This window comes from Myotis daubentonii, chromosome 2, assembly GCF_963259705.1.
Source record: "Myotis daubentonii chromosome 2, mMyoDau2.1, whole genome shotgun sequence".
Classification (NCBI taxonomy): Eukaryota; Metazoa; Chordata; class Mammalia; order Chiroptera; family Vespertilionidae; genus Myotis; species Myotis daubentonii.
This window is the reverse complement of record NC_081841.1, coordinates 7,182,461-7,210,293: the sequence shown is the minus strand read 5'-3', so window position 1 is coordinate 7,210,293 and position 27,833 is coordinate 7,182,461. Positions and strand designations below refer to the sequence as shown.

The 27,833-nt window shown below is 59.2% G+C and overlaps 1 protein-coding gene across 9 annotated transcripts; it reads right to left on the bottom strand.

Moving 5' to 3' along the window:
* Window positions 1–1,424: 1,424 nt before the first annotated feature.
* On the bottom strand, window positions 1,425–26,777 carry CSNK1E (casein kinase 1 epsilon). Of its 9 annotated transcripts, none has more exons than XM_059681556.1 (12): window positions 26,495–26,635; window positions 22,951–23,038; window positions 12,871–12,981; window positions 12,612–12,760; window positions 10,722–10,950; window positions 9,903–10,073; window positions 8,333–8,481; window positions 5,163–5,238; window positions 4,223–4,415; window positions 3,983–4,122; window positions 3,284–3,345; window positions 1,425–2,605 (listed from the first exon to the last, which is right to left on the bottom strand). In XM_059681556.1, exons 2-11 carry the CDS (start codon window positions 23,024–23,026, stop codon window positions 3,329–3,331), a joined length of 1,311 nt encoding a protein of 436 aa, XP_059537539.1. In that variant the 5' UTR covers window positions 23,027–23,038; window positions 26,495–26,635; the 3' UTR covers window positions 1,425–2,605; window positions 3,284–3,328. The 9 variants fall into 9 exon arrangements, with proteins under 9 accessions (XP_059537539.1, XP_059537540.1, XP_059537535.1 ...); XM_059681557.1 differs by having other exon boundaries at window positions 5,163–5,223; XM_059681552.1 differs by lacking the exon at window positions 22,951–23,038 and having other exon boundaries at window positions 26,495–26,777.
* Between the last annotated feature and the right edge of the window lie 1,056 nt (window positions 26,778–27,833).

Genomic DNA, 27,833 nt, shown 5'->3' with positions numbered 1-27,833 from the left:
TTTTCACTATAAAATCTATTTTTTAAAAGATTAGCTCATATTTTCCCCTCAGGGCCCATAGTTGATCATTTCACACTTAAGTGTTTGATGTCAGATGACCCAGAGAAGTCCTCAGGGGGCCAGGGTGTGGGGCCGCAGCGTCTTCAAATGCCAGGGAAAGGGAGAAGGGGACGTAACAGGAAGAGGACCAGAGGTTTAATGATTATTCACTATAGGTGAGAGGTTTTCTTACAGACCCTGGGAACTGGAAGGGGTGCTGCAAGAAGAAAAACAGCTGTAGAAAGATAAGGGGTGCCTTGGGGCCCAGATGGGTCCATTGCTCAGAAAATACATTTGAGAACAAATGCAGGGAGTGCTTTGATTTGGTTGCTGTGTCTGGACCCTGACCCCCTCCAGGAGTTTGCCTCAGGAATGCTGACCTTTTTTCAGGCTTTTTGTTGATGTTAATCCTCACCTAAGGTTATTTTTCCATTGATTTTTAGGGAGAGTGGAAGAGAGAGGGAAAGACAGAGAAACATCCATGTGAGAGAAACACATAGATTGGTTGCCTCCTGCACAAGCTGCTCTCCCATGCTGCCCGCATTATTGGAATAAAGGCTCATATGTGATGCAATCTTCTCTCTGCTGAATTTGGCTCAGGTAGTGACAGGCGGCCTGGACCCACTTAGTGCTCTGAATCACCAGCTACGGGAGGGACCCTAACTCTAGGGGTTTCCAGCTACGCCCAGGGCTTCAAAATGCCCCAGGGAACCTCTGAGCCCCCCAGCACCTCCCAGGCTGACCCGTCGGGTCAAGGGGTCAAGCAGCTCTGCTCTTGTCCGTGGATGGAGGCTGTACAACAGCAGCTCTTGGGTTAAGAAGTAGGAAAGTAAACCTGTGGATAGATGCAGACTGATAGACAAATTATTTCATAAGCTGGTGAGACAAAGGCAGGCTGGGCTGAGGGCTGCCCCGTTATCAAGGCTCCAACGAAGGCACCACCAAGGTCCCCTGTGGTTCAGTCGCCACTGACCCCCGACCCCAGTGCCCTCCCTCCTTGGCAGGGCTCCTTGGCCAGGGGTGGGGCTCAGATCCTGGATCTGCTGCCAGAGCTGTGAGCTTGGGCAGCTGACTTCATCTCTGACTTCCCCATCCGAAGGCGGAGATGCGCAGACCTAACTCAGGACTCGTGTGTGGATAAGACAATGTTGGGAAGAGCTGTCTGAACCTTTGTCTTCTGCGCCCTGGGCCTTGGGCACCCCCTGGAGCTGGTTAGGATGCACTCTCAGGCCCCAGCCCCACTCTCGGGGGTCAGAACTTGCTCCCACGTGGTCTGTACTGGGTCCTCGAAGCCTTAGTTCCACCCCCTCCCCCCCGATACTCGCTCCCAGGTCTGCTGAGGAGAATCGCCCCAGAGCAAAGAGGTGGACTGTGGGCTGCCCAGGTCACTTTATCCTTTTCTACTTTATTACTTCAAATTAACAACCACAATAAAGCTCAAAAAAGTCCAATATTTACACAGGAAAAAAGTACAAAATTCCCCCCAAAGTTCTTCAGTATTTTTTTTTTCAGTTTTTTAAATTACAAAGTTATAAAAAGCTTTGCTCTTTGATTAAAAAAAAAAAAAGAAAAGAAAAAGAAAGAAAGAAAGAAAGAAAGAAAGGGAAACAGAGGTAAATAAATTAGGAAATACACACATGGAGAAAACAAACAAAAATAAAAACAGGTTAACTAGGAGGGGTGGGTGAGTCAGCGCTCAGCCCTGACCCAGGCTCCTCGCTGGAGAGGCCGGGTGCAGGGGGGTGGCCCCCGGGGGTGTCAGGACCAGGAAATTCACCCACACCCCAGGGGCCAGGTGCTTTCTGGAAGGAGTCTCCAGGGGCTGGGGACGGGGCTGCCGCAGGGTGGTGAGGGGCTGGTGGTGGCAAGGACACTCTGTGCCCTCCTTGAGACGCAGGCAGGTCGCTACCCACCCCGTGTCCTGGTTGGGGGATGAGAACAGAAACTCCGCCGGGCAGGTGGGCAGGTCCTGCTGTCCTGGGAGATGCAGGTCACATACGCACACACAGGCACAGGAGGAAGCTCGGCCCCCATCACCTTAGCGCCCACAACTGAAGTCCCCTTGCAAAGGCAAAGGACGGTCCAAACACTCAGGGGGACACTGGGAAGAGCCCACACGGAAAGCCAGCCTCCATCGCCCCGGCAGCGGGCTGTGAGTCCCCTGTGGTTCTGAGGCTCAAGGACACCTGGTGAGACCGTCTCCACCCAAACAAACCAGTCCCCAGGCTCCTGGGCCACCTCCTCATGGCCCGCAAGGCTGAGCTGTCCCTCTCCTGGCCTCAGCATCACAGGGCAGGGCCTCAGCGGGCGTCTGGCACGGGTGGCCTGGTGTCTGGGGAAGCCTTTGGCAGCCTGACGGCGGTGGGCAGCGGGAAATGCAAAGGGACAAGAATCCTCGGTGCTGAGAGCATCTCATCTTCTTGCCGTTGGCAAAAAAAAATTTTTAAATAAAAAATTAAACAAAATCCATCGTCGCTTTTGTGCTGGGTTTTTGCTGTTTTTGTTCTTTTGAGTGGTTTTTTCCCCATCTTTTCGTTGTTTTTTAAAAGAAAATACAGTGAAGACACTGAAAAAAACAAGAGAAAGATTAGAGGTGCATTTGCCTCTGGCCACCCATCTGCCAGACGCCCCTCACCTCCTGTCTCCTTGTCCTGAGTCTTTGCACTTGGTCCCCCGTCTGGGGCACACAGTAGGTGCTCCATTTCCACAGGAAGGACACACTCTCTCTCCTGGCCTCTCGGTGAGCAGCCACGCCAGCCACAACGTGCCACGGACAGGCTGGCCCCTGGCGTTAGGTCCCAGCTCAGTCTGTGCAATGACTTCCTCGGGTGCGAGGCCCGGCCCAGCCTGTCGGGCACATGCTCCCTGGCTCAGACCCACACCTCCCCTTCCCCAAGCCTGACCCACAGTGGGAGCTGCTATCCACCACTCAAGGCCTCAGGCAGCCATGGGAGTCCCAGGAGGCTCACTCCCGGGCTTGTGGAGGCCAAGGGTCTTTGCTGACGGCAAATTATGTTAAAGCAAAGGCGGTGTGGAGGACAGAGAAAGGGGTTTCCAGCAGACATCAACGGATGTGGGCCAGGCCTGCTCAGAGGTTTTCAACTCCCTCGAAGGCCCTTGGTTGTGGGTCCCTGGTACCATCTACAGCTCCCCTGCCCCCCCCACAACACACACTGGTCTGCTCCCGCGGCGACAGGTGGTTCCAGAGCGGGCGGGGCTGTGTCTGCACCGGCTGTCAACTCACCTAAGCAAATACTGGTCCGGCGGAGCCCCTCACTTCCCGAGGTGGTCAAATGGCACGCTTGTCTTGGGAGGGAAGGCAGAGAGAGGGGAAGGGATGAGCTGCGGCCTCGGGGCACGTTTCCCCCAGAGCTGCACCCCACCCGCCAAGGCCCGAGAGCCGAGGGAAGGGTGTGTGACCTCCAGGCCATGCACAGCCGAGCCTGGCCACCGGACGCCAGCTCCTGGCCTGACCTGCTGAGACCCCTCCACTGTGGGCCGGAGCAGGTCTCCTCCCACCTCTGCCAGGACACCCCCCTTGGTCAACCAGGATTCCCCTTCCCCAACTTTCCTGGCCCAAACATGCCCCCTAAGAGGGGCCACCGCACAGGATCCCAGCCCTCTATCCTGTGCTAAATGGGACATGCGGGGGCTGTGAGCAGCACCCCCCCACCCCCCCCACCCCCACGAACTCCCCGCTGCCCACCCAGGCTGGGCCCCTGGCAGCGAGGCTCTCCATCCAGGCTGGGCCCCTGGCAGCGAGAGCTGGATCCCCGCTCTCCCACTTGCTGGCTGCAGCAGGTTATCCTGACTTTGCTCAATGGGGCCAATCAGATGTTGGAGGATTAAATGAGGCCAGGTCCCTGCTTGACAAACGGGGCTTGCTCTAAGGTTGTCAGACTCAGGGGACAGGGAGGAACCTGGGGGCCCTGGCTCAGCTCACCTGTGAGGCTGAAATCCGGGAGACCTCTTGCCGCCCAGTGAGGTCGGAGGATGAAACGTTGGCCGGAGCGCCCCTGTGTAGCCTCATGCTCACCTTCCTCTCTCTGTCGACCCGTGAGATCGCTCTGGGAGAAGTATTGCCTGGAGGGCGAGGCAGGGGGAAGCCAACTTCAGTGTCCAGGGGCCTGACTGCCCTTGCCCCCACCTTGGGCCCAGCTCACTGCCCCAGGTCCCTGCTCACCAGCTTGCTGGATGCGGGAGGCTGGGGTGGAGGCCACAGGCTCGGCAGCACTGCGCAGCCGGTTGGCGGGGGTCCCAGCAGGCGGGCCTGGGGGCAGGGCCCGGGTCGCAGACCCCCGGAGCTGCCCCATCCTCTCCTCGCGCTCGTGCTCTCGCCGCTCCCGGTCCACGTCCTCGGGATTCCGGGCGGCACCCTGTGGGGAGGCAAGAGGAGGCCTGGTCAGCCCTGCAAGGTCAGGGTGCTCTGGGGTCCAGCATCCCCGCAGGGCATCTTGGGGCAGGGGCATCGCAGAAACCCTCTGGTCCAACCTCCTCCCCACAGCAGGAAGCCTGAGAGGCCTGGCAACGACCCATGACCCCACAGCACAGAGCAACAGAACCACAACCTGCCCGGAGGAAGGAGGAAGCTGGGGGGGGCGGGGGGGCGGGGGAGGGGCCTCGGGTCACTCTGTCCTGGCCTCAGAGGGCCAGTCAGGCCGGGAGGGCTAACGTCCGAGGGCCTCCCTGGTCCTCCCAACCTGGACCCTCCATGTAGAGAGCCCTCGGCTCCTCGAGGCTTCCCAGCACAGCAGGGCAGATGCTCAGAGGCCAGAGAGGGAGGTACAAGGCTGCCGAGGCCAGGCCAGGACTCGAACCCGGCCTCCCAGCCGGGGACCTTTTCAAAGGGCTGCCTGTCCCCTGCCCCTGGACCCGGCAATGGCTCCTGGCAGGTGCCGAGACCACACAGATGCTGCCTGCCTTCACATGGGCGCTCAGGGGAGCTGGAGAAGGAAGGGGCCAGATGCCCCACGGAGGAGGAAGACACCGAGCAGGCAGGCTGGGCAGAGGGGTGTGTGAGCCCCAGGGGCCCAGCCACGTGGCCACTGGCCGCCCCAGTGCAGAGGAGAGGGGAAGGCCCACAGCGAGGAGCACCGCATGGGAGCGGCATCCGGCCGCGTTACCTAGTTGGTCCTGGGGTCGTCCACAGGGAAGGGCGGGGGGCTGGCGAGAGGGGGGCCGCATCTGTGGAGGAGAGAGCTGTGGGCTGAGTTGGGGCCTGCTCATGGGCACGGGGTGCGGGCTCTTGCAAGCCCCGTGTCTCTCAGGGAACTGGCCAAGAAGGCCCTACTGTCTTTGGGAAACGGGGGAGGCCCTTGCCTGTAAGCAACTCTGGGAGGTAGTGGCTGCGGATCAAAATGGTCCCTGAAGCCTAGTAAGGAATGAGGCCCAGAGGGGCCTCCTGACCTGCCTGGGGCCACACGGCTCACGGCAGAGCTGGTTGTGAACTAGCCCTGCTCTGCTCTCCGCACCCCCAGAGGGCTTAGCAGGACATTCTAGAAGCGAACATCCCGTCCTCCCCGCCACAGCCTGTCCAGGCAGGCAGGCCTGCAACTACCAGGGCTCCCGCTCCTGACCTCCAGTCCCCCAGTCTCCCCCTGGCTCCCACCCCCTCATTACAGGCTGCAGAGAGCAGCTCAGCCAGAACCACAGAAACCAGAACCACAGAAATCCGCGCGGCGAGAGCTGCAGCACCCACTCAGGAACCTCCTGCTGGAGGGAGACACTCACGCCCCGGGTGGGGACTCTATGATGGGCTCGGAGGTGCACAGCCCCTGCCTTTGTGGCTGTAGCGGCCTGGGCCAAGGCCAGCACCGAGGCCGGAGGTGAGCTCCTCTCCATGTTTCCATCCGAGCCAAGTTACGCCTCGAGAAACGCATGCCAGGGAGGTCTCTTGGCTTTTATTTGCCCGCAAGAAAAGACAAGGTAACATCCAGTCACCGCCTGCGCTGCGTGGACCGTCCTGGGCCCGGTCAAGTTTCTCCCTGGCAGCCGGTTAGCCTCGGACAGTGGCTGAACGCTGCATCCAGGCTCCCGGGTCTGCAGACTCCAGGCCTCACACTGGACGCTAGGGGGTGGCTGCTCCAAGGAGGGAGGCTCTCAGTCAGGGGCAGATCCTCCTGCTGACCAATCTGGCCCAGTGCCCAGCATGGCACCCATCTGCTGGCTGGTGCTGCAGGCTTCCCGCAGGGGGCGCTGTGCCAGGGTCCTGGTTTCCGCTCAAAGGCATGATAGGTCCCCGGTGCCTGTCTGCAGGCGCTTCTGCCAGGGGGCGACGAGTGGGTGAGCTCAGCACAGTGGTGGGGCTCAAGGTGCCCACGCCTCCGGTCGCTGGCCTTCACGCCAGAGGCCAGTGTTGGAGAAAGCTGCTGCACCTCTGTTCAGCTTGACTCCGGGGCCTCTTCAAAGGGGACCCCGGGAGGGGCCGGAGTGCCAGCCTGGGGGGGAGTGAGCTCACAGCCCCACGAGACGAAATCTTGGCGGTGGACGATGCAATGGGAGGCTATGAGGAGCCATCTACCGTCCACAGCTTCTTGTGATGGACATGTCCACGCCGGCCTCGCCAGACACGGCGGCCACTAGCCAGCCACCTGCGGCTCATGAGAACTTGAAATGTGGCACGTGCGACTGACACGTGACATGTTCAGCTCCGATTAATTTTAATCAATGAAAACGTAGCCAGTGGCTGCCGTACTGAATGACACTGCAACACCTGTGTTTGGAGCTGAACTGACAGAAGGGCCGAGCCCCTCCCAGACCCAGGCTCTAGGATGACTTTCCACATGGTGAGCGAGGGTCGCACGTCCGAGTCCCCGGAGGTGCCGTGGCGAGGAGAGCTGGCCCGGCCCTCGCCACACTCCCAGCTGGAAGGTCTGGGTGAAAGGTGCCCACTGCCACCTCCAACCTCTCCCCTGGGGCCCCTGGAAACCTTGGTCTCTGCTCAGCCTCCACCCCACACCTTAGGGAGCAGTTCCAGGCCCCCCTGAGGCCCAGAGAGGAGGCACAAGACCACACGCTGCCCCCCATCCAGAACAAGGCCTTGGTCCGAGCGCCTGCCAGAGCCGCTGAGGCTGTGGGGAAAGGAGAGGCAACTCGAGCGAAGCGGGTGCAGGTGGGGACGTTTAATGAGCTCAGGTTCGGTACAGAGGCTGCTGACGGGCCTGGCAGAGCTGCTCCTGGTGCCCAGCCCCAGCCCCAGGCCCTCCAGGGCAGGGAACGTCACCCCTCCTCCCAGCTCTGTCCATCAGGCTGCTGAGTCATCCCCAAGAATCCCTGGGCAGGGCCTTCTCAGACACACACACCCCCCCCACCCCCCCCGCCAAGGGACACCTCCTCGGGCCTGGCCCCGATGGGCTCAGGCACCTGGTGCTGTCAGAACTGGGGCCCTGGAGTCCAGACCATAGGCCAGTAGTTTTGGGGGGGCAGCTCCTCCACCTCCTCCACCTCCTCCACCGGCCTACCTGCAGGGCCCCGGGTGCCCAGGGGCGCCGGGCACCTAGAAGGGACAGAGAAAGCACAGCAGGGGCTCAGCCTCTGGTGCTCGCCGGGCCGAGTGGTCCATCTTGGAAGGGCCAAGCCTCGGAGGGTCCTTACCAGTATGTGCGTGAGTACGCGGGCCCGGCACTGGGAGGGGGGTGGGGGCAGGGCGGCGCAATAGCCTCGCTGTCACGGGGCTGAGCCTGGCTCGAGGGAGCCCCCTTTTCCAGAAGAGATGTGAAACAAGTCATACGATTTCTGACGCCGCAGCTCCAGGCTCACTGACGACTCCCCCAACCCTCCCCCCCCACCCCCCGCCAGGCTCTCAACAGAGGGAGACCGAGCAGCCGCCTAGCAAGGCCCAGGGGCCCGTGACCAGGAACAGGGAGACCACACTGAAGGGGTCCAGGCTGGCCAGAGGGGCTGCAGTGAAGGCGGCCGCCTGGGCCGTGCAGAACAACAGGAGCAGGACAGTGTAGGCAGCAATCATGACGGCAGGGGGGCCCGCCAGCGCCATCCACGCCCGACCGCGGGGGCCTAGGAGGGACCGGAGGCCCAGCCAGGTCCTCCTGGGTCTGGCGGGAGGCAATGCCCCGCGCGGGCCCTGCCGACCGTGGCGGTCCAAGCTGTCGGCATTGACGAGACAGGAGTGGGGGGAGCGCGGGGGCTCGAGGGCCCCGGTGACGTCACTCGCGGGGTCCAGCTCATAGCTCCTGTCCTCCGGGAGCCCCGCCCACCACAGGGTCACCTTGGCCTTGTGCGTCAGGGCCTTCCCCGACCAGTCCCCCGAGCCCGCCTCGGCCTCCGGGTGACTCACGAATTTGAGCATGTTCCAGTCGAAGACGTAGTCGTAGGAGAAGCCCTGCCGGTGGAAGAGGTTGCGGAAGAGCTGGCGCAGGTAGGAGTAGTCGGGCTTGTCGTCGAACCGCAGGGAGCGGCAGAAGTTGAGGTATGTGGAGAACTCAGCTGGCGGGTGACGGGGACAGAAGAGGCCACGGTGAGCCCCACACGCCCAGGGCCCCAGCAGCTACCCTACCCCCCACCGTCCCTACACTTTCCATCTAGGAGGGGCAAGACGAAGACAGCAGGGACTATGGCTCTCCCTACGGTGATGACCCCGCACCTGCCCGTGAGCGGGGCCTCTGAGGACGAGGATGGCGGACCTGTGCGCAACGAAGGGGTGGCCCCTCCGTGAGCGGGCGCTGCGCCTCGTGCACAGCTCCTGTCACCCACGCTGGGTTAGGAGGTGGCAGATCAGCAGCTGCCACGGACTCAAAGGACAGCCAGGAGCCCGAGGGGGACGCCCAGCGTGACCTGAGCCACGGGGGGAGGACTTCCACGTCCTCCCTGACACTGGGGGCGAGAGGGGCCTTTGTCAGAACAGAAAGCATACACACTGGCCCCTGGCCCTGTTCCTGGCACAGAGCTCCTCACACCCTTGTTACTTCCCGAGTGATAAGAACAGCCCTGTCCGAGCGTTTGGTCTTTGACCCTGTCCTTGACACGGGGCCCCTAAAACCTTGTAAATGCTAAGTGGTCGGAGCACCAGCAGCATCTTGTCCTATTGAGGTGACGCTGGTGGGCTCCTGGTGGGGGCTGGGCACCAGCAAGACAAGCCACGGTGAGGAGCTTGGAACTTCCAGCCCCAGCCCCCTCCCAACTTCTCCAGAGAAGGGAAGGGCTAGAAATGGGGTCTCTGATGGTGCCTGCCCCAGGAAGCCTTCAATGGGTTTGGAGACCTTCCAGGTGGGTGACACCCTCCCCCCACGCCACGGGGAGGGAAGCTCCGGCCTCCGGGACCTGCCCAGGTCTCGCCCTGTGCCTCTCTTCACCTGCCCGTCCACCTGCCCCTCATCACACCCTTCCATGAACTGCTAAGTGTGTTTCCCTGAGATCTGGGAGCCACGCTGGCACGTTAATCACACTCGGGGAGGGAGTCGTGGGAGCCTGGGTGTGGGTCAGAGGCACAGTCGGGCTGGCCAGGGGCGTCAGTTGGTGGCCACAGTTGTAGGACTGAGCCCTCGGCCCGTGGGGTCTGACCCTACCTCCAGGGAGACAGTGTCAGGGTCAAGGTAAATGATAGGACACCCAACTGGGGTCCCAGAGAACTGCGAGGTGGGGGAAGAACCCCACACGTTTGGTGACCAAAGCGTCAGGCGTGGAGAGTTCGGGGAGGGACCCCTTTTCCCTAATGCTCAGGCCCTGGGAGGTGAGGCAGGAGCTGGTCGGGGGATGCTGAGTGCTTCACGGCCAGGCCTCCCGTCCGCCCGAGCCGGGACAGAGCTCGCGGTTCATGTTCTGGTGCCGGGGGCAACCGCAGCCCTGACAGGACTCTGCGGCGGCATCTCCCCCTTGGGAGGGCCTCAGGGGTCCCCCGGGCTACTCACAGGGGTAGCCTTTGCAGAGGACCTCGATGGGTGTGGACATCTTCTTCTCGCTGATCCGCTCGTACTTCTGGCGCTTGGTGGCTGCCTTGAGGCCCTGCCAGGGCAGGGAGCCCAGGTTGAAGTACATGAGCACGTAGCCCAGGCTCTCCAGGTCATCCCGACGGCTTTGCTCTGCACAGAGGGGCAGGCGAGGGCAGGGAGCACCGACACATTAGTACGCATGCGCCTAACACGTCCTCGGCTCCTGGTCGCCGGGGCCAGGACATGCTCCTTGACTGAGGGGCAACAGCCCGCCCTGTGCACCCCGGGCCCCACCCCCACCCCAGCTTGCTGCAACCCCGTGGCAAACAGGCCATCTCTGGCTTCTCCTCCAGAGAAGGGACCTGAGGCTGAGCCTTCTCAACTCAATCTGGGCCTACTTTTCTTTGGTGGTGGTGGTGGGGTGGGGGGGCTAGTTTATCCAGGGCAGGCATCCATTCACCCGAAAACTAGGGCCTCCTCGCCTGGCCCACCCTGTGGACAGGGCACAAGCTGTGGCATCAGACACAGCTGGGGTCAAATCCGGCTTTGGCACCTGCTGAGCCAACACCTTAAGCAACCCGTGTCATCACGTGAGCCTCGTTTCCCAGCCTATAAATTAAAAGCTGGGGGCGCAGTCGGGCAGGAGAACCTGCTGGGGGGGCCGTGGTTCTTCTCTGAAAGGGGAGGACCTGACTCTGTGGGAGTCGGGGGAACATCCAGGCCGCAGGGCGCCAGGATCCGGGCCAGCAGCTCCTGGGTGCACGATGGTGCACGAGGCCCCCGGCCCTGACCACTCACCGATGCCCAGGTGGGTGTTGATGGAGGCGTAGCGGGCAGTGCCAGTTAAGTTCTTGTTTTCCCGGTAGGGGATGTGCTGGTGGGTGCGGGCGTCCCGGTACTTCTTGGCCAGGCCGAAGTCGATGATGTACACCAGGTTGCCCTTCTTGCCCAGCCCCATGAGGAAGTTGTCAGGCTTGACGTCCCGGTGGATGAAGTTCTTGGAGTGGATGTACTCAATGCGGCTGATCTGGGGGACGAGAGGGGACAGCAGTCCCTCAGCAGGCAGTCCCCAGAGAGGCCTTCCCCACGTGCTGGGGCCGGGCCCGGGCCGAGGGCAGGGGCTGCCAAGATGGAAAACACAGACATGGCCCTTGCCCTGGGCGAGGGAAAAAGAGGCTTGTAAGAGGATTTCAAGAAGCAGGTCCGGGAGGGCTTCCTGGGGGAAGTGCCATTAGAAAGCAGCTCTGGCCCTAACCGGTTTGGCTTAGTGGATAGAGCGTCAGCCTGCGGACTCAAGGGTCCCACGTTCGATTCCGGTCAAGGGCATGTACCTTGGTTGTGGGCACATCCCCAGTTGGGGGCGTGCAGGAGGCAGCTGATCGATGTTTCTCTCTCATCGATGTTTATAACTCTCTATCCCTCTCCCTTCCTGTCTAAAATATCAATAAAATACATTAAAAAAAAAAAAAAGCAGCTCTGAAGGAGGAGTTCATCAAGTCTGCTTGAGTCCAAGAGGAGAGCAAGGCAGAAGGAAAGCTAAAGGCAAGACGTGGAAATGAAGCCGGAAAGGCATCCAGGCCCCACGGAAGCCTCTCCTGCCTGGCTCTACGCCCTCCTCGGACCCGGGAGCCAGAGCCAGAGGCATCTGGAAGGCTGTTCTGGCGACAGATTGAAGGGGAGGGGGAGAGGGCGCTCCAATAAAGCCGGACCTTGGCAAGGGTGACAGAGGTGACGCTCAAAGCTCTGTCCCCTAGTCTCCAAAGTACACCAAAGTCGGGCGGACACACAGGCCCTTCTTTAAACAATTTATTTAAAAAAACAACACCCTGCCTTAACACATATGCACACGGTATGTCCTCTGGCAGGCCAGTCCCTGCCGGGGCCTCCGCCTTCTGTACATCAAAGGCCTCCTCGGCGTGGCCAAGTATTTCCTAAACTTCTGAGTCTCATGTCCTAAGAGACTGGCCACCCTCCTCGCACACACACCTTTAGCCGAAAATCGCAGGTAATATTTTTATATGTTTTTACTGATTTCAGAGAGGGAGGGAGAGGAAGAGAGAGAAACATCAGTGGTGAGAGAGAATCACTGATCGGCTGCCTCCTGCACGCCCCACACTGGGGATCGAGCCCACAACCCGGGCATGTGCCCGGACCGGGAATCGAACTGTGACCTCCTGGTTCCTAGGTGATGCTCAACCATGGAGCCACACCGGCCAGGCTCTTTTTATATTTTGAGAAAATTTTCCCCCCTCGAGTTTATAAAGGGCTTTAGGAACTCAGGATGCTGGGTGGTGGGCGCCCCCTCTGATCCTGGCACTGCGCCCAGCTTGACCCCAGACAACCCAGCAGAGGGGAGATTCTCACCTGAGGTGACTGAGGCTTGGAGAGGCTTAGCTCACCTGCAGTCACCTCCCTGGGACAGGACCTAGGAGATCACAGGCTTTGTATCGCCTGCTGGCAGAGTCCCGGGCCCCACCCTGGAGCCAAACAGAGCAGGTCTGAAGCTGAGCCCGGGCATCTGCATTAGACACCACCTCCCCATTTTATAGCCGATGGTTAAGGTCCCAGTCTCAGGACCAGGCCTGTGCCACGTCCCCGTTCCTGCCTCCTGCTCCGGCATCCTCCAGCTGGCACCCTGCGACCACTGGCACGATGGGGAAGCAGAGGTTGGGCGGGCGGTGGACTCACCATCTGGTCGGCCAGGAGCAGCACCGTCTTGAGGCTGAACTTGCGGGAGCAGAAGTTGAAGAGGTCCTCGAGGCTGGGCCCCAGCAGCTCCATGACCATCACGTTGTAGTCGCCCTCGGCCCCGCACCACTTGATGGACGGGATTCCCACTGGGGGGCCAGGAAGTGGGGCTCTCAGGGGAGGTCCTTCCTGGCCCCAGACCAGCCTGCAGCCGCCCCTCCTCTCCTCCCCGCCCTCCCGCCCGCTGCCCGGCCCTCACCTCCTCCCTGCATCATCTTGTAGAACTTGCTCTCGATGTGCAGCTGGGGGTGCTTTGTTTTCACACATTCGAGCTTGATGGCAACTTCTTCACCAGAAGCGATGTTGGCACCTGCCGGGGTGTGGGAAGCAAGGGTCAGGGTCCCCCTCGGCAGGGCGGGCGGCTCTACACCAGCACCAACTGTGCCTGTGCCTGCGCCTGAGCCTGAGCGGCTGGCTCAGTGCCCTTGGGGTGGCAGAGGGCTCAGCACTGTATCCGAGGGAAGCGGAGGGAGCTGTGGGGCACAGAGGGGCACCCGAGCCAGCTTGGGGGGGTGGGGGGGAGCATAACTACAGCCGCACCAGGGAAGGGGTGGGGAATGAGGGCTGATTCAGAGAACCACGGGCCGTGCTGCAGAGTCCGGGTTCAAGGGGGGACAGGCGGGGCTACAAAAGGCTCACAGACCACGTGAGGGGAACCTTATCCTGGAGGGTGGGGTGGGGCCACTGAGCTGGAGAGGTGAGGCCAGTGGGGTATCAGGCTGTGGAGGAGAATGGGGTGGGCGAGGCTGCACTTCCCCAGCGATGATGATGGGCGGGCCGTGTGGAAGGGCTGGGGCAGCTGTGGGCAAACTACGGCCCGCGGGCCGTATCCGGCCCGTTTGAAATGAATAAAACTAAAAAAAAAAAAAAAAGACCGTACCCTTTTATGTAATGATGTTTATTTTGAATTTATATTAGTTCACACACACACTCCATCCATGCTTTTGTTCCGGCCCTCCGGTCCAGTTTAAGAACCCATTGTGGCCCTCGAGTCAAAAAGTTTGCCCACCCCTGGGCTGGGGGCTGGGCTGAGAGGCAGTCTCCTTGTCCGGCCAGCCGTGACCACAGCTGCTGTAACTAACACAGTGCGGTGTCAGCACAGACAGACAAAGCAGGAAGTCTAGCGGGCAGGGCCACTGGGAGAATTCAGGACCAGGCTGGCACCCCAAAGCAGGGGACAGGATGGGGCTCTGCAGTCAACATCCCGGCACACCTGGCTAGCCACGGGAGAGTCACCCCAGCTCACGGCACATTCCAGGAGGAATCCCGAGTGGACCAAAAGTTTCTATTAAAAAAAAAAAAAAAAGTTGGGGTGGCCCGGCCAGTGTGGCTCAGGGGTTGAGTGTCAACCTATGAACCAGGAGGTCACGGTTCAACTCCGGTCAAAGGGCACACACCCGGGCTTTGGGTTCAACCCCCAGCAGGGGGCGTGCGGGAGGCAGCCAATCAATGATTCTCATGATTGATGTTTCCATCTTTCTCCCTCTCCCTTCCTCTCTGAAATCAATAAAAACATATATATATATATATATATATATATATATATATATATATATATATATATATATATATATAAATAAAAGCGGGCTAGAAGGGGTCAATCGGGAAAAGGGGGGACATGTGTAATATGTTCAACAATAAAGATTTAATTTTTTAAAATAAGCATATCCTAGGATGAGGATAAATAAATACCTACATACATACATTTTTAAAAGGTGGGTGTAAGTTGGCCCAGCCCCTTTGGAACCAGCTGGCATTTATCTGGTAAAGTGAAACACACATGACCAAGCAAACCAACCCCAAGTGCATGCCCTTCAGAAACACGAGCACCGGGAGGACGTGGCAAGAATGAACACAGCAAGGACGACCCAAACGCCCACCAGCTGGAGAGCGGCTCGGTGGTGACGCAGTCATACAGAGGAACGCCAGGGGCGGGGGCGAGGAGGTGACGCTGCAGGCATCTTAGCACCGAGTGCCGGAGAGCAAGGAGGCTCCGTTCACAGTGCCAAAGGCGCCCACAACCCAAGTGCCATTGACGGACGTGCGGATAAAAAACAGCTGTCTACACTCAGCCATAAAGGGTTGACGTCCTAACACATGCCACACCACCAGTGAACCTTAAAAACGTGTTAAGTGAGTAAGCCCGACACAGAGGACAAAGTACTGTACAGTTCCATCATACGAAATAGCCGGAATAGGTCAGTCTCTAGAGAAAGAAAGTAGATTGGTGGATGCCAGGGGCGGGGGGAGGGGACAGAGGGAGTACACCTGGTTAATGGGCACAGGGGTTCCTTTTGGGGTGATATGAATGTATCAGAGCCGGGCTGCACAACACTGGGAATGTATCAATGGCCACTGAATTGTGTACTTTAAAATGGTTACTTTTGCTCTGGCCGCAGACTTAGTTGCCTCCTCCAGGACACCACAGGTTGCAGCAGGTTCCATCCTCAGTCCTTTAGGTCAGGGTGCATAGGGGAGGCAACCAATAGATGCTTCTCTCTTATATCAATGTTTCTTTCTCTCTCTCTCTCCCTCCCTCCCTCCCTCCCAAATCAATAAACATAACCTCCCTTGAGGATATTTTTTAAAAGGTTACTTTTATGTCATGTGAATTTCGCCTCAATTATGTTTTAAAAGGAGGAAGGGAGAGACAAGAGGCAAGCACATTTTGTCTAAATTTCAAAAAAACGCAACACCAGTTGAGCATCAGCCTACAAACCAGGAAATCATGGTTCAATTCCTGGTGGGGCACCTGCCCACCAGGTGTAAGCTGGCCCAGCCACTTTGGAACCAGGTTTAAGGTTCATTGGTGTTGTGGCATGTGTGGGCTTGATCCCCAGTGTGGGGCGTGCAGGAGGCAGCCGATTAATGATTCTCTCTCATCACTGATGTCTGTATCTCTCTCTCCCTCTCCCTTCCTCTCTGAAATCAATTAAAAAAGTATTTTTAAAAATATCAACAGCAGTTTCCTCTGTGAGGGGAGAGCGAGGACAGGGAGGAAGGGTTGCCAGGGGTCCTCACAAGGGGACAGGCGGGTCCTCCTCCAATGGGAAGGGTGCCTGACACCATGCACACATTGTATACGTGTTCTTTTGTATTTACTCAAAAGTTAATAAAAAAAAAAAAACCAATGGGGGGGGGTGGAGAAATGTTAGAAGAAGGGGGAAGTGCCTTCTTTTTTTAAACCTCACCTGAGGCTATGTTTTTATTGATTGTTTTTCTTTTTTTAGAGGGAGATAAACATCAATCAGTTGTCCCCCATACATGCCCTGAGAAGGGATAGAATTCATAACCTGGTGGGTCCCCAGACCAGGAAACCAACCTGCAACCTTTTGGTGCATGGGACGACGCTCAACCAACTAAGCCTCCCAGCCAGGGCAGGAGAACTGTCTTTTAATTTGGGGGTAGGCAGGGCTTTTTATCCCCGACTTAAAATCCGGAAGCCATTAAAAAGGGCAAAAAAAGTGGCTTCCTCACCTCCAAAAAAGGAATCGCTTCTCCATGGCAAAAATACCAGAAACAAAGTCCTAAGAAACACACTCTCGTAACCCTTCTCAGCGGCGAGGAGCTGACATTACATGGCTAACACAGTATAACCAGCTCCGAGAGATCGGCAGGAAAAAGCCCAAAGACTCAACAGCAAATAGGGTAAAGGATCTGAACAGACACGCCACAGAGAAAGAAATCGTGAATGTAAAAACGGCTTACTCAGAGGAAAAGATGTCCTATCTACCTCCTTGCGAGAAAAATACAAATGAAAATGCTCCTAAAAGACCATTTTCCACTACAATTGGCAAGAGCCCCCCCAGAAGACGTCAGGATGTCCGTTGTGAGGCTGTGGGGCAGTGGGCACCCCTCCCCCGGTGGTCCAGGCGACGCGCAGGTCCCTGCAGGGGGCGACGTGCCACCACCCAGCTCCCACTTTGGAGATGACTGCTCACCCCCGCCCGCCCGGTGCAATAGGAGGCCCGGGCCAGGCTGCCCACTGCAGGCCGTTTGTAACAGCAAAAGCCTGCAGACAACTGAAAAGCCCGTCATTCTGGGGCCCAGTTATGTAAAGAATGGGCCATCCATACCCCGACGACAGTGGAGAAAGAATGAGGAAGCTCTCTCTGTGCACAAGTAGAAAGATCTCAGAGATACAGGAAGTGAAAAAGCAAAGTACAGAACACTATGTATCCTATGCCCTCTTTTCAGTACAAAAAAAAACAGGCAAGGAAATAATATGTGTCTATGTTTGGTTGGATCTATATAAAGAAACACTGAAAAAAACATGAGAGCCAGGGAAGACACTGCACTGGATACTATGTTATGCGCTATCACTTTTTTCCACACCTTTGTTGAGATGTAACTCGCATACTGTACAATTACTCCTTTGAAGTGTACAATTCAGTGGTTTTTAGAATGTTCGCAGGATTGTGCAACCAACCCCACAGCCAATTTTAGAACATTTTCATCATCCCCAAAACACTCTTACCCCTGAGTAGTCAACTCTGCATCACCCCCCCCCCCACTCCCGCCCAACCCCCAGCTCCAGGCAACCTCTAATTAACTCGGTCTCCAGGGATGGGCTGTTCTGGACATTTCTTAGAAACGGAATCATACAATATGCGGTCTTTTGTGACTGGCTTCTTTCACTTCGCATGTCTCGGTGTCTTGGCTTTTGGGCTTGTGTGTTTTCACTTTTGAGCCACATAAAATGAAGTTAAAGTAAAAAATAAATACACAGATTACTAAGCCCATGAGCAATGGAGAGAAAGTGCCTTGCAAACTATGAAGTGCTTTTGACACATCAACCTTCCCCGCTGGGGGAGCGCACACGTTTCCGGGGATCGTGAGGATGTGGCAGGGAGGGGACCTGGGCTCGGTGCCGTCCACCAGGCTGGCCATGCCCTCTCCCCGCCCGCGCAAGAGCAGGAGAGCACAGCAGTTAAGAGCGTGGGCTCCCGCGCCGGCCGGCTTGGCTCAGTGGTTAGTGTCGGCCCTGGGGCTGAAGGGTCGCAGGTTCAATGACGGTCCAGGGCACGTACCTTGGTTGCAGGCTTGATCCCTGGACCCTGGCCCTTGTGGGAGGCAACCAATAGATGTGTTTCTCTCACATCGATGCTTCTCTCTGTCTTTCTCCCTCCTTTCCACTCTCTCTTAAAAAAAAAAAAATCAATGGAAAGAATACAGTCGGGTGAGGATTAACAACAACAAAAACAGTGCGGGCTCCAAGCCCAAATCCTGATTCTGCCACCTTCTAACCAGAGGACCCTGGCAAGTCGCTTTACCCCTCTGCGCCCCAGGCACCCCACCTGTAAACTGGGGTTGACCGTACCCAGCTCATTATGGCGTTTGAGGTGCCAGCAGGCTTAGCTGTGCCTGACACACTGTAAAGAGCTCGAGGAACATTGGGTTTGGTGACCAGGACCAACCCCTGGGCTTCAGAGATGAGCCCGAGGTGCCCTGACCATGTGTGGGGCATGGAAGGAAGGAGAGGGAACAGGCCTTCGGTGGGGAAAGGAGCGTCCCTGGACAGAAGCTGCAAGGGTCCCGATGCCTGGTCAGGGCTGTGCTGGACAGCGACCACAGCACGTGCAAAGGCCCGACGGGGGTGGGTGCAGAATCCTGAACTGCAGCTGAGGGTGACAATGAAAGAGGAGAGCAGGGCAGGATCAGGTCTCAATGCCCAGCAAAGACCCTGGCCCTTAGCCTGAGACTCCAGGAGCCAAGTACAGATGCCTGCTCACAGGGTCTCTCGGCCTCCGAGCTGCTGTCAGCCTCTGTCCCGGGCAGTGGAGGGTGTCCAGCAGCATCCCTGGCCTCTACCCATGAGGCACAGGAGTACCCCCTTCCTTGAGGAACAACATTCAGAATGTCCCCAGACCTTGTCACATGTTCCCCATGGGACAAATCCCCTTCTCCCCTCAGGGGGACCCAGGAGTGTGAGGGCTGGCCCGAGGGACCCAAGGCTGCTGCCCTGGTCCAGACAAGAGCTGACAGGGGCCCCTCCCAGGCGGGGGCAGGGCCTCCAGCAGGGAGGAGAGGTGCTGGGGGAGTGCCTGCCCCGAGGTGGGGAGGTGGAGGGGAGAGGAGCTCTTTATGCCTCTGAACTCTTACAGCATCCTGCAAGCACTACTGCTTGTAGAAGCAGAGATGCCAAAGGTCAATGACTAAACGCCACACAACTCCTCTGGGACAGGGCCCAACGGTTAGGCAATCTTCCGACCCCACCAAGTGCTGGAAACCTGTCCCAGCTGCTTCCCCAAGGGTCCCGCCCCTGGACCCGTGTGCTGCCTCCATGTTCTATCTGGACGCTGCCCATGTTTTCTCTCTCCCTTAACTCTCACAACTGCTGTTAACTAACTGGCCCGAGGTCAGACAGAACTGGTTGCAACAGAGCCAGGATTTGGAACTAAGCCCCAAGCCCGGCCAGTGTGGCTCAGTGGTTGAGCGTCGATCTATGAACCAGGGGGTCAGGGGTGGATTCCCGGTCAGGGCACATGCCCAGGTGGCAGGCTCGATCCCCAGGGGGGTGTACAGGAGGAAGCTGATTGACGATTCTCATCACTGATGTTTCTCTCTCTCTCCCTCTCCCTTCCTCTCTCTGAAATAAATGAAACTGAGCCCCAAAGCCCCTGCTTTGTTCTCTATTCCAATTCCTTAGCACCTCATCCATTCATGCAACAGACACATACCGAGCCCTGGACCAGCGAGGCAGTCCTGCCTGCAGCTCAGCTCACCTCTGTGGGAGGAGCCAAGGCTAACTGTCACCCGGGGAGGGGCGACAGAGGTGCCGCCAGCTAGAAACAGGGGCCTATGGGGGGACAGTCTGGCCTGGAAAACAAACTTGGTCACAGAGAAGGGCTTGGCCCTGGCCAGCGCTAGAGGGTCTGGGAAGTGCTAGCTGGAAGGGCTGGCCTCACACTGGGGAGCTCGGACACCCACACAGACACGCGGACACAATCAGGAGCCAACTGGACCAGACGCGGAGGGCGAAGTCCCTCCATAGCCACCTGGTGGGAGCACCAAGCCCTCCCATTTAGAACCAAGGACCAGAGACTAAAAGGTGTTGTGCTCCCAAGGGCACATGGCCAGTGGCTGGCAGAGTGGGCACGGGCTTGGCCAGCTCTGGACCCCATGCAGCCAACTTGAGGCCCTAACAAAGCCGGCCCCACTCTCCCGCTGTTCCCCTTACGATGTTGCCGTGTGTGGGGGAAACGGACCGAAGAGGGGCTGGGGGCCTCGCAGCCGCATCCACAGTGAGTGCATCCACAATGTGTCCGTTCGCCTTCGGGGATCCTGGGAAGCAGGGCCTGGAGGCCGCGCCCAGCCCCACCTGCAGAAGCCATCTGGAGTCAGGCCCTGGCAGCAAGAATGTGGCCAGAGCTTTGAACAAAGGGAACCAGCAAGGCCAGCCGGGGAGGCCCTACAATCACCACTGTCCTCACGCCAGCAAGACAGGGGCCCAGGAAGGAGTTGGCAGGACACAGTGTCAGACTGGGGCCCCCATGTACCCAGCGAAGACCGGACAGCCAAGGAGAAGGGGCTCCCTCCCTCCCCCTTGGCCCAAGAAGACCCAAGAGGACAGTAGCAAATTCCAACTAAGACCGAGGGTTGGGGGACACACAAAAAAGCACTACTGCTGGGCCGAGCATGCGCAGGTGTACGCACGCTGTGATCTATCTCATTACTTCTCACCGCTTTGGAGGCCTTGCGCCCATTTTACAGATGGGAAAGCCAAGGCTGTCAGAGGTCATCACTTGCTCAAGGGCACACAGCTAGTAAAAGAAATGCCAGCACCCAAGCCCTGGTAGGATTTACTCCAGAGCCTGTGCAGCAGGAGGAAATCTGGCCCTAGGGTTTAAAATGAACTGGATGAAGCACAAAAAAGAAATAAAACAAACTAGGTGACTACTAGATAAACAGCAAGTCCTGCCCCAGGTTGGTCCTGCACGTGGGCCAGGGGCACTGGCTTTCTGAGTGACCCTGCCTGCCCCTCCCCCTCTCTGGGCCTCAGTTTCCCTTTGGGAAAAAGAAAGCACTGGACCGGGGGCTGTCTGGGAGCAGGTGTGCGTCTGTGCCAAAAGCTGCCTCTCGGTGCCCTTTGCCCTCAAGCCAGCGGTTCCAGGCTTCAGTCCTGAGCCCCAGAGCCTGGTGGTGAGTCCTTTATACCCAGCCCAATTTCACAAACAGTAAGGGTGCGGGTACCCCTTTCACAGGTGAGAACGCTGAGGCTCAGAGAGAAAAAGTGACATCCTGTCACACAACAAAGGAGACTGGGGGCCTGAACCTGGACCTGCCCCCACGTCCCAACCCCCTTCTCCCCCGCTACGTGAGGCCGCTTCCCATGCCTGCGCCCGTGCCAGCCACTTCCTCCTCCATCCATTCGAGAAGCTTCACTAAACACCCACTTTGGGCAAACCATATGCTGGGCTCTGGGGACAGAGGGTGGAAACAAACCAGGCCGCCTGCCCTGGAGGAGCTTGGCGTCAGAGAAAAACCTTTACAACAACTGCGCGCTGCACTGCGCCGTCCTCCCTCTGCGCCCAGCAGTGCTGAGAGGAGGGTGAGCTCCCGTACGCCCGGCTGGCACTGCCGTTACGATGCTTCCCCATGCCACGCGTCGTGCCACTTCTGCTCCTGACAGCCTGTGGCCAGCCAGGTGGCAGCATCACACACAGTTTCTGGTGGGGACACAAGCCCAGAGCAGCCGCACAAAGCAGGCCTGGCACCCGAGCTGTCTGGTGTCTCCCTCCCACGTTCTGTCTTCCGTGCTCCGTCCCTCAGGTGGGGGCTGTGGGCATAAAGGCACCGTGGGGGCCACTTGGCCACGAAGCTCCTGCTTCTCCACGTGGGCATGGGGACAGCACGGTGCCACGCCAGAACTGCCGTGACAGATCGCGCTGTTCAGCACAAGGCATGCGAAGCATGCGCTGACACCGTGTGCACGCCCCTCCCCGGCCCTCTGACAGGGAGGGGTGGCTCCCTGGTTAGCAGACTTCATACCCATGAGGGCGGGGACCTCCTCACCCCAGCTCCGAATCCAAGAGCCCAGCACACTGACAGGCCGTCTCCTCCTTTCCCAAGGACACGGCCGGGAGTGAGGAGAGACAGGCGCTGGCCGCCTTGCTCTAGCACCGTGGTTCTCAACCTTCCTAATGCCTCGACCCTTTAATACAGTTCCTCATGTTGTGGTGACCCCCAACTTCATTGTTACAAATTGAATATAATTAAAGCATTGTGATAAATCACAAAAACAATATGTAATTATATATGTGTTTTCCGATGGTCTTAGGCGACCCCTGTGAAAGGGTCGTTCGACCCCCAAAGGGGTCGCGACCCACAGGTTGAGAACCGCTGCTCTAGCAGCTCCAGTTCACAATTACCCACAGAACACCTCCTCTGCAGGCCAGCAACCACCAGGAGAGCCCCGACTCCAGACCGGGCCCCTGGGTTGGCTGGGAAGTGGCTTTTGAAGACTCGCGCCTCTGCCTGCCTCTGCCTCTTTACTCCCGGGCAAGACCAGGCCAGATGTCAGTGATTTGTTTAAAACAACAAAACTCAGACTTTCAGCAGGAAGCACATCCGGAGAGCGAGAGCCTAGAAGCTACGACCCCTGCCCCCCGCCCCCCCCCCCAGCCCCCTCAGGTTAGTGGGGAGCTTGCGTCATTCCCAGCCTGCGCTGAATTCCCGGCGGCCGGACCCCAGGGAGGGGCCTCGCCAGAGCCAGCAGCGGCCCAGGCCTCTCTGTCCACCACATCCTACTCCCAGGAGACAAGGCACGGGGTGCTCACCCAGGCTGGGCTTTCCCACGCCCAGCTAGAGGCCCAGGGCACCCACAGCAGGGAGCAGAGCTGAACGTACCCTTCTCTGCCCAGCCTGCAGCAGCGGGAACCCCCCTGCCTCACCCCAACATGCTGCTGCCAACCCCACCTGGGGTGGTCCTAGGGCAGGGGTGGGCAAACTTTTTGACTCGAGGGCCACAGTGGGTTCTTAAACTGGACAGGAGGGCTGGAACAAAAGCATGGATGGAGTGTTTGTGTGAACTAATATAAATTCAAAGTAAACATCATTACATAAAAGGGTACGGTCTTTTTTTTTTTTTTTAGTTTTATTCATTTCAAAGGTAGTTTGCCCATGGCTGTCCTAGGGACAAAAATGACTAAAACATGCAGCCCCAGAACCAAGTTCCGACTTCAGAGCCCGAAATCCCGGCATCTTCCCTCCTCATCCCCACAGTTGTCCGGGGGGGCGGGGGCTCCAGAGCCGCTGAGCTGGAGCCGGGGACACTTACCCAGGTAGATGTCTCCGAAGGACCCACTCCCGATCTTCCGGCCCAGGCGGTACTTATTCCCCACGCGGAGCTCCATGGTTCACTCGCACTGTGGAGGGAAGCAGAAGCACTGGGCTCAGGGAGCAGGCCAAGCCCCAGGAACTGGGAGACCAGCGTTCTCCCTCCCACTGCCCAGGAAGGCGATCTGGCCTCTCTCGGCCTGAGGACAGCCAGGTGTCAGGTGGCCCGAGAGCCTCCAGGTGTGGGCAATGGCGGAGGCAGGCTTGGCAGAGGTGTCAGCTGGGCCAGGCGAAAGGTGGAATTGGAGACAAGGCCCGGGAGCAAACGTTGGGGGACCCTCATTCAGGGACCCTCCGATGGGAGCCCCTCTGGGGCAGGCCAGTCATGAGCCAAGACCCTAAAGGGAAAACCAAGGACAAAGGGGGTGAAGGGGAAGGGAGATGCAGGAGCTGATCGTCCAGGTGGTGCTACCATGGCAACCACCAGCAAGTTCCAACCTCCAGGGATGGGAAGACGTGTGGAACAGAGGGTCCCTAAGCTCCTCAGCCCCTCCAGGGCTCAGAAGTCACGGCTGTCCTGGCCCCATCCCCACCCCAGGCTTCCCAAGCCAAGAACCAGAGGCCAGGCCTCCACAGCTGGCCTGGTATTCCCAGAGGCCGGACCTTGCCAGTCGGCAGTGTGCCCGCAGAAGGGACCCCTTCCTCCGTGCTCTCCTTCTCGCCACCTCACAACCCCGGGGACCTCCCACACAGGCCACTCCGCACCTTCCTCTGGATGGACTGTTTGGGACGGGACTTCTTCTGGACCAGGACCTCAGGAGGGTCTTCTAAGAGGGCAACTGAACAAGTGGAGGGACCGGAGCCAGGTTTTGGGCCTCCAGGCTGAGCTTCTGTGGCGTGTGTGTGTGTGGGGGGGGGGGGGGGGGCAGCTGGGAGAGGGGTACTGATTAATAGCTTGCCTACATCCTGTGTCCCAACCCGGGTGTCCAAGCCTGTGGGACATCAGGGTCCCTGGTGGACACCCCCTGCTCTGGCCTGGAGCGCTTGGGCCCTGGCCAGGGCAGGAGGAAACCCCATGGCTGGGAGGCGGTTTCTGCTGTGGGGGGAGAGGAAATGGTAGACTATGAAACTGGGAGAGTAGGGGACCCCCAGATCTCACTGTGTCTACAAGAGCCAGCGTACAGGACTGTCAAGAGGGGCGTTCAGCCTGGCCGGAGTGGCCAGCTGGTTGAGCACCATCCAGCACACTGAAAGGTCGCTGGTTCAATTCCCGGTCAGGACACATGCCCGGGCTGTGAGTTCCATTCTAAGTTCTCTCTCTCATCAATGTTTGTCTGTCTCTCCCTCCCTTCCTCTCTCTCTCTCTCTCAAAAAAAAAAAAAAAAAAAAAAAAAAAACAACAAAAAACAAAACAGAGGGGCCTTCGTCTGCAGCCCAGGAACTCAGGCCCAGAGAGGCCATGCCCTGTCCACCCAGCCCACAGCAGCAAGTTAGTGCAGTCGTCTCACCCACCACCAACACAGGGCTCTTGCCTCCCCACCTGGCGGCCTCGCACCCCCATAAACAGGACTTAATTCATGCCAGGACCGGCAGCTGTGCCAGGCCCAGAGGTTCTGCCCCTTCCCCAGGCCAAGTGCTAGCCTTCTCCAAAGCCGACGCCCCTGGGAAGGGAGAAGGGAGAGATCTAGCCCACAGATGGCCAGGCTGTGCTCTCCCCCCGGCAGGGGCAAGGTGCCAAGAACTCCTGCCCGGGAGACATCCAGCCGCGGCACCTGGCTCCCAGGGAGCCACCACCAGCCCTTCCCCAGTGGCCACAGGAAGCACCTCCACCCCAGAGCTGGCCAAACTCGGCTCTTAACCACGGGCCTCTGCGCACACGCCTGGCCGGTCCCAGCTGAGGTGCCAGGCTGCCAGCTCACACGCTCCATCCACATCTGCAGGAAACCCACACGCCACGCATCCACACCGTCCCGTGTGTACGCCCCAAGAAAGAAGGAAAGCAGCAGTCGCCAGGAGCCCTGCTGGGGGAGGGGGTGCGGGCCTCCACACACAGGGCCCCCCCCCCCCCACGTCTGTGCCCCACCAACGCCAATTCAGAGACCACACATGGCAGCCGGGAAAGCCGCAGGTTCGGAAAAGGAACATAAATACCCACGCCAGGTTATATAAATACCCATGCCCTCCGTCTGGGTGTCTTACATAAATACACGCACATGACCCCCCCAACCCTCCCCACTCACGGGGCTGCCGGCAGGGAAAGGGAGACGAGAAGGTACAAACCATCGACCCTGCTCTATGCTGGCCGCCCAGACCCCAGCCAGAGCCTGGGCTGTCCCAGCGCCCCCCCCCCCCCCCCCAAGCTTCCCCAGGAGAGGAGAGAGGATTGAGTCAGGAATGGGGAGGCTCTCCAGTTCTGTGCTGCTTCTCCCCTGGGGGCGGGGGAGGGGGCAATAAACGAAGTATTAAAAAAAAAAAAAAAAGGCAGACAGGAAGGCTCCAGAGTTTCAGCTAGTTACAATGAGACAACTACCAGCCACACCACAGGGACAGTTTTCCTACTCCCTGTCCGCCCCCCGCCCCACCCCGGCCCCCAGCCAGGGCCCTTGTCTCTGGACCATTAAAATAAAAGCTGGAGGGACATGCTAGACAGAAGGGAAAAGAGCCCCACACACATTTGGCTGGGGGTGCAACTTGGAAACTCTGATCCCCTCCCCTCTCCCCAGATCTTTCACCCCCAGGGAGGCTGCGCCAAAATACGCAGGAAAACTAAGGCGAAGTTGGGAGGGGGCCACCCCACTGCGAGTTCGGGTGCGATGGAGCCTGGGAATCCTCTCTCGGGAGCCGCCCCGGCGCACACGGAGTTTTAGGTTCCACAGAGACTTGCAAAACACGGGCTTCTCGCAGGCAGAAACGGGAGAACCCGAGCTGATAAATAACCCCCACCCCTTTCTTCCTCTCCACAAAGGAACAGACTCGGTGGCGGGGTGACCACATCCCCTCCATCTCAGGGCCCCCGGCGCCCCATCCCACCGCCGGGAGCAGCCTTGCTGACCCCCCAGGTCCGAAGCCCCGAGCCGGGGCACACGGGGGAGGCGCTGCTGATTGTCGGGCCAGACAGACAGAAGCCCAGGGTTTGACGGAGAAGCTCGAATGAACAGTATCGGGTGCCCCCAGCACCCCAGACCCGGACGCCCTCCCTCCAAGTCCCCAAATCACAGCCTGGGGTGGCCGCTGACGGGTGGCTGTGACCAGAAGGGGTCCACGCTGGGGGAGGGGGGCCGGGCTGGACTGGGGGGGCCTCTCCCCATCCCCCCACGAGCCAGCAAAATAATAGTCACCCTCCTCCTCCTCCCCTCGGCCTCAGCGGCGCCTTTGTCCTCGCGGGCCGAGCGGGCGGCGCCCGGCGGCCCCCTCCCCCCGGGTCCCGAGCGCCACGCGCGGGTGTCGCCCTCCCTCCCTCTCGCGCAAAAACAAAGAGGCGGAGGGAGCCCCGTTTCCCCCCGGGTTTGCGCCCCTCCGCGAGCCCCAGGCCCCCCAATATTTACCCCGCCGGGAAGGCGCCGGTGCCGGGCCGCTGCTCGGGGGGCTGCCGCGAGCGGGAGCGGCCCGCCGGGCCGGATGCGGGAGGATTCGCGGGGCAGCCCGGCCGCCAGCCTCTCCGCCCGCCGCCGCGCTCCGCTCGCCCTGGCCGGGCTCAGGCTCGGGCTCTCGCCGCCGCCGCCGCCTCCTCCGGGCGCTCCAGCCCGCCGCCCCCGCCGCCGGCTCGCGCTCCCGCCTCGCGCGCGCCCGCCGGCTCCCATTGAGCCCGGGCCCGCCCGCTGATGTCATCCCCGGCCCGCCGCCGCCCCGGAGGATTTAAAGGGCCCGCGCCCTCCGCTCCCGGGGACGCTGCGGGGGGCCACAGCGGGAAAGCACGGCCCCCCAACCACGCGAGGGGCACCTTGCAGGAACGGGGTCTCCCGGGGGGGCCGGGGAGCACACACAGACACTGACCTCCCCCAAAACGAGGTGGGGTGGGTTGGGGAGGAGGGGGGCGCACAAAAAGCTGGGGTGTTCTAGACCCACATCATCTTACCGCTGCCCGGCCCCCCGCTGGGCGCGCTCTCACAGCATAACCGGCCCCTCCGAAGGCCAGTGGGTTCACGCTTTACTGTTTAGAGAGTTGGGGTTCACTCGACTTCCGGCTCTGAGTGCTGCAGGAACCACAGGCCAGATTGATTGTGGGGAGAAAGAATGGACAGGACAACAAGTGGGGCCGGTGTGGCTCAGTGGTTGAGCCTCGACCTAGGAACCAGGAGATCACAGTTCGATTCCCAGTCAGGGCACAGGCGTGGGTTGTGGGCTGGATCCCCAGGAGGGGGGATGCAGGAGGCAGCCCATCAATGATTCCCTCATCACTGATGTTTCCGTCTCCCTCTCCCTTCCTCTCTGAAATCAATAAAAACATATTTTAAAAGAGAGAGAGGTAGAAGGATTCTGACTAAAGGGCCAGAGAGGGAGCCAGGGCTCAGCTACTCTCTCCCCTCCAAGAAAAAGTCAAAGGCAAAGACCTTGTTCTTCTCCCTCTGCCCTCTTCCAGCAGCTCAAACTGTGATGGGCACAGCAGACTCCTTTCCCATCATGTAAGGAGGGACCCCACAGGCTGCTTTGCGCGGTCGCTGGAGTCAGGGTCCTGTGTTCTGAGCTTAGGTTTCCATATCTGCAAACCGGGAGGGACCCCCCACCTCCGGGTCGCTGGGAGAATTATTTAGGCTTCCTAGGGCTTCCAGAGCAGCCATGAAAGGTCCCAGGGCAGAGTTATTAAAATAATGGTATTTACATTGGGCCACGCAAAGCTCCGAATGATGACACATCCCTGCACACGCACGATTGTGACTGACACAC

Excerpts from the sequence above, each read along its gene's own strand:
- CSNK1E (XM_059681552.1), bottom strand. The coding sequence starts at position 26,777 with ATGACATCAGCGGGCGGGCCCGGGCTCAATGGGAGCCGGCGGGCGCGC. Across the intron at positions 10,951-12,611 it reads TGCTCCTGGCCGACCAGATG|ATCAGCCGCATTGAGTACAT; the intron begins GTGAGTCCACCG and ends CTCGTCCCCCAG. Across the intron at positions 10,074-10,721 it reads CAACACCCACCTGGGCATCG|AGCAAAGCCGTCGGGATGAC; the intron begins GTGAGTGGTCAG and ends CCCTCTGTGCAG.